This window comes from Mus pahari, chromosome 15 (assembly GCF_900095145.1).
Source record: "Mus pahari chromosome 15, PAHARI_EIJ_v1.1, whole genome shotgun sequence".
NCBI lineage: Eukaryota > Metazoa > Chordata > Mammalia > Rodentia > Muridae > Mus > Mus pahari.
Genome location: NC_034604.1, coordinates 32,863,361 through 32,873,553, shown reverse-complemented (window position 1 = coordinate 32,873,553; position 10,193 = coordinate 32,863,361). Strand labels below are relative to the sequence as shown.

General features: G+C 52.2%; 1 protein-coding gene across 25 annotated transcripts in view; it reads right to left on the bottom strand.

Moving 5' to 3' along the window:
* Nucleotides 1-10,193, bottom strand: part of LOC110333163 (protocadherin gamma-A4) — a 180,751-nt gene that overhangs the window by 12,359 nt on the left and 158,199 nt on the right. For 23 of the 25 annotated variants that reach the window (XM_029546769.1, XM_021214659.2, XM_021214665.2 and 20 more), the window contains one exon: nucleotides 3,366-3,424. In XM_029546769.1, coding sequence (XP_029402629.1) covers nucleotides 3,366-3,424 — 59 coding nt within the window. Of the gene's footprint in view, nucleotides 1-3,365; nucleotides 3,425-6,264; nucleotides 8,869-10,193 lie in introns of those variants that run through there. The other 2 variants (XM_021214647.2, XM_021214679.2) reach the window with 2 other exon arrangements.

Sequence of the window (10,193 nt, the reverse complement as noted above, 5' to 3'; positions counted from 1 at the left end):
GAGAGAGAGAGAGAGAGAGAGAGAGAGAGAGAGAGAGAGAGAGAGAGAGAGAGCAGGAATAATGTCTCAGAGCAGGAACAGAAAAGAAGAATAATCCAGGGACCACAAAGAACAAGATGGTACCTGAGGAGACTCTGGGAACAGCTGCAGAGCAGTACAGAGCCCAGGTTACAGCCTGAGAGAGGGAAATAGCTTGGAACAGTTGCTGGAATCAGATGGATGGCCTGAGAAGGCTCAGTATGGGAAGGAGAAATTCACAACCAGCAGGGACTCTGGACCCTAATGCTTTCCCTTTTGTTGGAGCAGTGTGACCTACCATTGCCTTGAACTTCACCCTGGTTACTGAAGACTTCAACACTGACCTTGCTCTAACCCTGATGTGGCTGGACAGAGGGGCTGACAGACAGTGGGCCAGAGAGTGGACGGAGCAGCAGTGGAGGGTGGTATTACCCTGAGAAAGAGAAATTGCCTTTCTTCACCCCCCCCCCCAGTGTGCTCATCAAAATGGCAGCCAAGGGAGAACTCCCTGTGTGCTGTTCCTTGAGAGAGGCCGCAGGGCCTTTGCATAGGTTCTTTCTGCATCTGGAATGTTCTTCCTTGTCTTTCGGTAGCTGACTGTACTTCTCTTGCAGATTTCACCTGCCCTACTGCCTTCTGACCTCTTTCTGCTCTCTGACTAGGTCAACACTCAACACACTGCCAACTCCTTGAGACTGCAGACCACCTCTATCAATCCCATAATGTACAGAGTGCAGAAGGTCCGCACTGAGGGCTATGTGAATGACGTGGGGAGGCTGGCACCTCCGAATCACACCCTGATGTGTGCTTCATCTTGGTCACTCTGGGGCTGAGTCAGCCACAGCCATGGAAGGGAGATCTCCTGAGCCTTGTTCATCTCCCCCAGAGCTCCGCTATGGATTCCAGACCAGCAAAGCCTCCCATTGATGAGAAGGGACAGGCATCAAGGGAAGGATGCTCCCCAGGTGGCACATGAAAACAACTGTTGGGGCTTCCAAGACTACCACCCACTGTTGCTTCAGAGCCAGGGCTTGGCTGGCTAGGATAGAAGGACCAAGATGTCCTGTATGTCTCAAAACTACTGCAGCTCAAATGTCCCCCACCTGGAAGCATTCCTTAATCTCCTCTTCCCTTCTTCGCTCTTCTTCACAGTACTATGATTTCTTTTTTCTTTTTTTTTTCTTTTTTTCTTTTTTTTTTTTTTTTGGTTTTTTGAGACAGGGTTTCTCTGTGTAGCCCTGGCTGTCCTGGAACTCACTCCAGGCTGGCCTTGAACTCAGAAATCCGCCTGCCTCTGCCTCCCAAGTGCTGGGACTAAAGGCGTGCGCCACCACGCCTGGCAGAACTATGATTTCTAACTAGAGTTTATTGGGATTTTTGTTTTTTTGAGGGGGTTGTTTGTTTGTGTAGTGTGATTTACTGTCCTGTTGTTGTTTCCTCCGCTAACCTGGAAACTTGAGGGTTTGGAGATGGTGTCTGCTTGCTCACTCTTACAGACACGTGAGTGCAGTGCCTGGCTCACAGTAGATACTCAGTAAAAACTCACTCACTCAATGAATGAATGAATGAAAGAACAAACTACAGAAGACTGGCAAAGCCAGCAAGGAAAAAGGAAGTGGCTGGGGTTAAAGAAGGGGCAACAGCAGCCCCAGCCTCTCTGGCTGCCTTTTAGGGGCCCTCTAGGAAGTGCTTCACATTCCTGATGCTGCAGACAAGCCTGTGCATGCCCAGGGCACATGCCCAGGAGCTGGAATTTGCCTGTACTCAAGGCTTCTAGGTTCTTGTTGTAGCTAGGATTTGGTTGTTGAGGAGAAAGCGGAACGGGAGCCCCCCCCCCCCAAAATCACCATCTTAGCATGTGGGCAAACATAGAAAGGAAGCCAGCCCAAGCCTCGCTCCCCTCCCTGGACTTCCCAGCTCCTAACTTCTGCCTAGCAAGCTGGCCCAGATCCTATCCCACGGCCCTCAGATCAACTGAAGGTCTTTCGGGTGAAGTCCATCCTCCTCCCCACCCCCATAGGGGGTTCTTGTCTCAGCAGGAATTTATCCTTGATTGAAATGAACAGCTGGGCCAGTCAGGATGGGAGGCTGAGTGGTGGAGAGTGGCCATCAAAGGCTCTATGTGTGAGGGGGGGCGGAGGGGGCGGGGAGGGGGAGGACACTGGGGAGCTGGCTTGCTTACAAGTGCCAATAAATGAGACAGACAGGGATTGTGTGTGTGTGTGTGTGTGTGTGTGTGTGTGTGTGTGTGTAAGAGAGAGACAGAGAGACTGACTCTGAATGAGAAGCAGAACAGACATGGAGACCAACACAGTAAGCCTTAGAACAAAAAGAGGCAGAAAGAGAGGGAGAAAGAGGAGGGTGGAGCATGGAAGGAGGACCACAGTGACACAGGAAATGACTGGACTGGGAGACAAAGAAAGAGGACAAGTAAAGGGACAGAGACAGAGAAGGGGGCCTGGGGGGACAGTGGCATTAGGAAGAGTCAAATGTCTTCATGCCTTCTCCTTTTATTGAGCACCTTGGCATGGCAGGCACAGTACAGAAGTGTGTGCAGATGGGGCAAGGGACACAGGTGTGAGGGATGGAGAGAGGGGGAGGCAGAGGCTGCAAACCAAGAGACTCTGGGGGAGAATGCAGAGATGAGAAAGTATAGGGGGGACAGGAGCTGGAGAAAGGGGAGATGGAGACAAAACCCAGCAGGTAGACAGGGCGGGGTATGAAGTCAGAAGACAGCTTGGAAAAGCAGAATGAGGGGGACCTCCCTCGGTTCTCCTTAAGGGAAACTTCCTATTTCCTGTGTTGGTATGAGAATATATCATTTTATAAGCAACGCTGTCTCCAGCTTTGTGGTTTCCTTTTTCCACAGCTGGGCTGCTCTCTCTCTCTCTCCCTCTCCCTCTCTCTCTTCCATTTTCCTCCACGCAGGGTTCACACAGGTTCTGACTGGAGACAGCCTGTTTTTCTCTGGCCCCACTTCCTCTACTCAAGTCACAGGTCAGGCTAAAGCCCAGCTCGACTGGAGGAGAATGTAAACAACGGACAGATACAAAAAGTCCTCCTCACCCCACCCCCACCCACAGATTTCAGGAGATCGGAAAATGTGCGTGTGACTGGGAGAAGGAAGAGGGTGCGTGGGTGAATCTTGCTTCCAAAATAGCTGGAGCAGGCATCTCTTCTTTCTGGGATCTGTAGAGCAGCCCCCAGAACACAAAAGCCTCCTGAAATCATGAACCGGGGAAAGAAGCCATTTGTAGAAAATGCCGAGCCCTCCCCTCATCTTCTCCCACGTCATCACGGAGAAAATGCCGCAGAGAAGAGGGTGGGATGAGGAGTCAGTCACCTACCCGCTCGTGCCGGGCCTCTGGGCTTGAGAGAAACGCCAGTCAGTGTTGGGCGGGGCTTGCTGTGGAGGAAACAGAGAGAGGCAAGCTTAGTGCCCAACAGCTAGGTGTTACCAGAGCCCCTGGGAATGGGGGCAGGGAGTGGGTAAAGGATGGAAATGGGATAAGATGGGGGAGGGTACGCATGTCTCCAAAGGTGGGGGTGGGGAGAACCAACTCGGAGACTAACAAAATATATCATTTGATCACAGTGAACAAACACAGATTTCTTTGCTGAAGAAATGGATCCCCTTTTCCTGTCCCAGACTCTGAACTTCTAAGCCAAAATTCAAGGACCCAAAGTGTCTTTTGTGGAACTGAGGAAAGAGTGCAGAAAAGTGTCCCCCACCCCCACCCCCAAGTGGCAGAAAGTAAAATCCCACCAGTCCAAGGCTACTCAGCTCCTCAGCTGGGAACAAAGCCTGGGCTGCAGCAAGATGGCTGCTGCTCTGGGTAACCCTTTTTGTGCCACGTTGTGCACTCACACATTCAGAGGGCCACCTCCTCCGGCCCTAGATCTCAAAGACCTCTTCCCACAGCTAAATACATTATTAATTTAGGAGTCATGCCAGCCTGAGCCTTTATAGGGCATCCAAGCTCCGGGATGCCTCTCACCCCCAGAACTTCATGCCTCACAATGGCCTGTGACCAAGGAGATGGGAACAAGGCAGCTCTGTCCAAGGCGGAGAAAGTGGCTGGGAAGGAATCCAGTGGGACCACATTCTACAGGCTCCAGACAGAGCCAACTGATCCATAGTCCTCTCCCAACCAGCTCAATGTGCAGGGTTCGCCAGCCACCGATGAATTTTTAACTTCCGCAGGTCCCTTTCTTGGAGATGTATCCCACCACACATTCTCCTACAGCCACGACTTCACCAGTTTCTGGGATATGCAGGTAATTAATTCTCACACAGGCTCCCAGGAGGAGAGAGTGTGAGCATCTCCGATTACTCTGGGGAGAAGGAAGACCCAGGACTTGCCAATGACTCATACTGCAGTTCACCAGTGACAGCGATGTGGGTGGAACCCAGAAACCTAAGATATCGGGTGCCATGGCGGGCACCATTCCGGGGCAGCCGTGGAGCGCGGTGCAGACCCTCAGCCACTGTACCCTTTGACAGCAGCAGAATGCACGTTAGGATGCAGGATGGTGAACTGTCAGTGGGCTGGAACTTTATACCAAGTGAGCATGGGGTGGGGGAGGGGGAGAGGACAGACGTGTTCAGAGAGTGCTGCAGAGATCCCCAAAGACTTTCTTCCATATTTGAGGTCTTATTGAGGAAAGCCCCCCCCCATCCTGTCTCATTCTAGCACATGTTCATCTTTACAAGTTCCAAGTGCCAAGCTGTTCAAAGCACACACTGGGGTTAAACAGACTTGCATTAGACTCTCACCATTTATTCTAAACTTGAGCAAGTTGCTTGACCTCCGGGAAAGCAACCACTAGCAGGCTAATAACTATCCAGAAACAGGTAGGAGAGGCAATGGCCGGTTCCTGGCTCTTTGGTTTGCTTGGTTCCTTCGTTCTGGTTAGTTTTTGTTGTGGTGGTCTTAATTTTTGTTTTTTGTTATTTATTTTAATTTTTTAAAGACAGGGTCTGTGTAGTCCAGACTGTCCTGGAACTCATTAAGTAGAACAGGCTTGCCTCGAACTCAGAGATCTGCCCGCCTCTGTAGAGTGTTGCTGGCTTTTTAAGGAGGTGTGTAGTAGGGCTCTTTCAATCAACTATCAGAAGTAGCTGGATATGTTCCAAAATATAAACCCCATACAGCAGAGGCAGGGTGGAGGATGGGCAGACTGGATTAAAGCTTCAGAGTTTGTGCCCCACCCCATTTCAGTTTCCTTGCACCTGAGGGCTATCTCTGGCAGAAGCTGTGGTTTCCCCATCAGAGAAGGGAAGATTTGGCAAGTCTCAGACACTCTGAGCATTATCCCCAAATCCTGACCCTAGATCTTTGAGTACATTTACGAGACGGAGCCAAAGCCTAGTTTTGAATCCCCAGAGTAGTTCTCCAGGCTCCTACTTTCAAGGGGAGGGCAGAGTCGCTGTTGACACCTGACACCTGGGGTCTCGGCATTGGCCAACCTTAGAAGAGGCGCAGGCGCTGAGAGTGAGGATTTAGGCATAGAGCTCCAGGACCAACCAGACCTGGAGCTAGCAGGTTCTGCCTGTCCCGAGCCGAGCCTAGAGGGCCAGCGTCACTCCTGAATTTCTGGAAACCAACCTATCATCTCAGGACCATGTAACCCTGTCCGCTAGGGAGTTTTGGGCGGGTTGGGGAGAAACTCCTGAACCTTGGCTTGGTCCTGGGCAGGCGTGGCCTGGGAACCGCACCAGGTCTCAGCCAACCCGGAGCACTTCCGGGGCGGCCCAAGGGGTGCGTCCGGGTAGGGACGGCGCGAAGGTGTGACTAGCACCATAGATACCAGCCAGCCCTAGCCAAATATCACTGGTTGGCTGGAGCTGGAGTAAGCAGAGTTGAAGTTAACGAACGGTCGGGACAGCAGGGAGAAAGCCTCGAGGGGAAGACCTCTCTGGAGCCAGCGCCCGTCTGTGGTGGTCCACGCGGGACCCCCAGCATCTGCCACATCGCTGCGAATTCACCTGCAGCGATGCGGGGGCGCCATCCTTTCTCTATGTGGGTTAGGACAGAACCCTTCTTTGCCTCAACCACTCTGATTGTCCACTTTCAAATGCATCCAACAGGTGTGCCAGCTTGGTACAGAGAGAGAGAGAGAGAGAGAGAGAGAGAGAGAGAGAGAGAGAGAGAGAGAGAGAGAGAGAGAAAAGCCCCTTAGGTGGACCGGGCAGCTTCTCCATCGCACTCCCCCGGGGGTCGCATGGCGGCTCCCAGCCCTCACCTGGCTCCGCTCCCGCAGCGTACTAGAGCGGGAACGCAAGGCCTCGGGCTCCAGGGCCAAGGCTGAGGGCTGCTGAACGCTGAGGGGCCTGAGGAAAGTGAAGTCACTGCCATCGGAGGCCGGAGAAAAGCACGTCCTGTAGCAATGGCTCTGAGAGTCTGTGGGCCGCAGGGTCACCTCCATGTACTTTAGTGTGCCATCTGAGCTCACCTGGAGGTTGGGGCTGGACTGCTTATAGAACTCCCTGGAGGGCGAGTCCTGGCCCCTGCAGCAGTGGCCCCCACCCCGGTCCCCATCTTCATGCCTCCGCAGACACTTAGCTGACATGAAAGTGAAGGTAACTAAGGATAAGAGACTGACAGCTGCTAGTGCCACAATAAGGTAAAGGGTGAGGTCTGACCGCTCTGGAGGGTGTGTGAGGAAGTCACTGGATTTGGGCATTTCCTCTGCATCCTCGTCCTCCAGAACCAGCAGTACTGTTGCTGTGGAGGATAGTGAAGGGTCACCATTGTCCTTCACCAGGACCACCACCTGTTGGGTATCAGAGTCATCCTCCAATAAGGCCCGGGCTGTGCGCACCTCACCAGTGTGTGCAGATACAAGGAACAGTCCGGGGGCTGTGGACTGCGGTAATAGAGAGTAAGAGAGCCATGCATTGTGACCAGCGTCAGCATCCACAGCTGTCACCTTGGTGACCAAAGAACCAGGAGGAGCAGATCGGGGAAGACGTTGAGGGGCTGAGAACTCCCTGCCAGGTCGTGGGTGCAGCACAGCTGGGGCATTATCATTCTGATCAAGGACAAACACGTGGAGAGATGTGTTAGCATGCAGTCGGGGAGAGCCGGAATCTCGGACCCCCACCACGATTTGCAGCATCTGCAGTAACTCATAGTCAAAGGTCCGCTGGGCAAAGACTCGTCCATCCTCAGGGTTGACATACACAAAGGAGGAGGCTGGGGCTCCCTGGATTTGACTCCCCACAATAGAATAGGTGAGGCGGGCATTATCTCCCTCGTCTGGATCAGAGGCAGCCACAGTACAGAGGAGAGAGCCTGGTGGGCGGTTTTCTGGGATATAGGCAGTGTAGAGCTGTTGGGTAAAATGGGGTGCGTTGTCATTAACATCTGAAATGTTCAGCCTGAGGGTGAGATGGGTATGTAGGGGAGGTGATCCAGCATCACTGGCCAGCAGCTCAATGGTATAATGGGATGTGGCCTCTCGGTCCAAAGGCTGGCTGGTGAGCAGTGAGTAGTGGTTCTCAGAAGGCTTGATCTGAAATGGCAGGTTTGGAGATGTCTCCAGGCTCACCTCACCATTTCTACCTGAGTCTCGGTCGCGCACATTAAACAACCCCACAACCGTGCCCACTGGTGTGCTCTCTAGGACAGGGTTGACCAAAGATGCCAGCAGCACCTCAGGGGGGTTGTCGTTAGCATCCCCTACATCCACTTGAATTACACAGTGGCCCTCCATGGCTGGCTGTCCCTGGTCTCGAGCTCTTGCATGAATTTCATAGAAATTTGATTCCTCAAAATCTACTGGACCCAACACATGGATTGCTCCACTGCTAGGATCCAGGCCAAAGAGATTCTTCACTGCTTCAGATGTATGGTCTCCAAAAGAGTAGTCTAGTTGGCCATTGGTGCCCTCGTCTGGATCAGTGGCATTGAGAAGGAGCAGCAGTGTACCCGGGGGTGTGTTCTCTGGGAGCCCCACACGTAGAACTGAGGACTGGAAGGTTGGGGCATTATCATTGATGTCCAGCACAATGACAGAGATAAGGCTGGTCCCTGAGCGGGCTGGGGTTCCCCCATCCACAGCAGTGAGTACCAGCTGATGTCTTGCCTGGGTCTCACGGTCTAGCTGTTGCTCTAGAACTAGCTCTGGGAAGAGCTTCCCATCTTTTAGGGTCTTCACATGCAGAGAGAAGTGACTGTTGGGGCTGAGAGTATAAAAGCTCACAGTATTGGTGCCCACATCTGGGTCTTGGGCACTATCCAGTGGGAACCTGGCTCCAGGTGCAGCTGATTCCGAGATGCGCATCTCTCGATCAGGAGTGGCAAAGCTGGGAGAGTTGTCATTGAGGTCCAGGATCTCTACCTCTACACGGGTGAGCTCCAGGGGGTGTTCAGTTACCACCTGTACAGGCAGCAGGCAGCTAGTGCTGGCTCCGCACAGGCTCTCTCGGTCAATTTTCTGACTCACTGCCAAAGCTCCGCTCACCAAACTCAGGGAAAAATAGCGCCCATTCTCCTCAGAGCCCAATCTCAGCCTGCGGCTCAATAGATCTGTCCCCTTTAAGCCCAGATCTTGAGCAACGTTCCCCACCAAAGTCCCCGGCTCAGATTCCTCCACCACTGAATACCGAAGCTGCCCAGACACCCAGCCACAGCAGCACAAGGACAACACACACAGCACTTGCCATTTCCCAGCGACCTGTGGTGATGCCATAGGCCTCATGACCCAGAAGTCCCTTCTTGGAGAGTAACTGTGCTGTCCTGTCTCCAAGGTAAAAACCCAGAGCCTGGAATGCAGAAGCTGAAATCTCCTATGTCTCCTTCCAGCCTCTTTAAAAAACTGCTCTGAGGTTTGCCTGCCTGCAGCCTTTCTTAGTCACCAACTGGCGGGGGTGGGAGGGGGAGGGGAGTTAAATGTAAGTGGCGCTAGGGAGCTGGAGGAGGAGAGGCGGGCAGGAAGAGCAGATCCCCCACCTCGGCTCTAAGTTTGATTGGCCAAAAAGTCTGTCTGCTCTCAACCAATTATGAAGTCTCCTCGGTCCTGGAAACCTTGGGAACCGTCGCTGAAAAATCTGTGTCACAGAAGCCTCCCCACTCATTTGGGCTGCAGGTTGATTCAGCCCCCTCTGGCAGGGAAGTTTGATGGCTCAGATGGTGCTCAACGGGGAAGATTAAAATGGTACAAAACTCCTTAGTGTTCTGTCCCAGCAACTTCCTGCCTGACTTCAGAAGCTTTTTTGCTTGAACCAACAAAAATGTGTCCTCCTGGAGATGCAAAGCCCACATGGCAGGCATTGTCCTTCCCCTCCTCCCAAGCCCCAGATCCTACCAAATACTAATCAAGCTTTGTTAGGACCTTCTAAAGCCCTGCCCTGCTCCCCAGCAATGTCTGCAAAGAGCTACACGACTTAGCTTTCCTGAGACCCTAGACTCAGATTGGGACCGAGCAGCCAGCATAGCTTATGGGAAAGGGTCTGGGCTACTCTGGAGGGACCAGAAGCCACAATGGCCTCTAGGTTTTACAGTTTTCACTGAATCCAAAACTCTCCTTAAAGATTCCCAGAATGTGGAGGAAGGAGGACTGATAATGGGATGGAAAGATTAATAAAATAAAAGATTCCCAGAATGTCTGTCTCTGTGAATTCTCTGACTTGGAGTGACCACCTACCTAGTGCTTTCCCCCACCCACAAGAGGTAACAGGTGCTCCCTGTTCACAGATTACTGCATCTAGCTCACATCCCAGTGGGGAATACCAGGAGTCCCAGGGGATGATCTCCACTGTCTCTTTGATCTGAACCTCTCAGTTCCATTGGCTCTTTCCTTTTTTTTTTTTTTTTGACATTATTTTTTTTCCAAATAAACACCTCCCTTCATCACGCTGGGCCAGAGAACACCAAACAACATGGGACAAAATAATTTTAGTCTACCACCAAACCAGTTGGAGATGGTAATCCAGAGTCAACATTCTCCAGGGCACAGCCCTCTCATTCAGAAAGAACAGAGGAAGCGGTCCTGGGTTTAGGTGATAGCCCAACCCACACTTGTTCAAGACAGTTTTGATTGGTTGACGCGCTCCTACATTCCATTATCATGTTTCCACAGCAGCTTCGTTCTTGATAACCAGTTACTTTTATTTCTTACTCTTAAAAATAAGGACATTATTACTGCCTCCCCCCGACCCCCACTGAGTT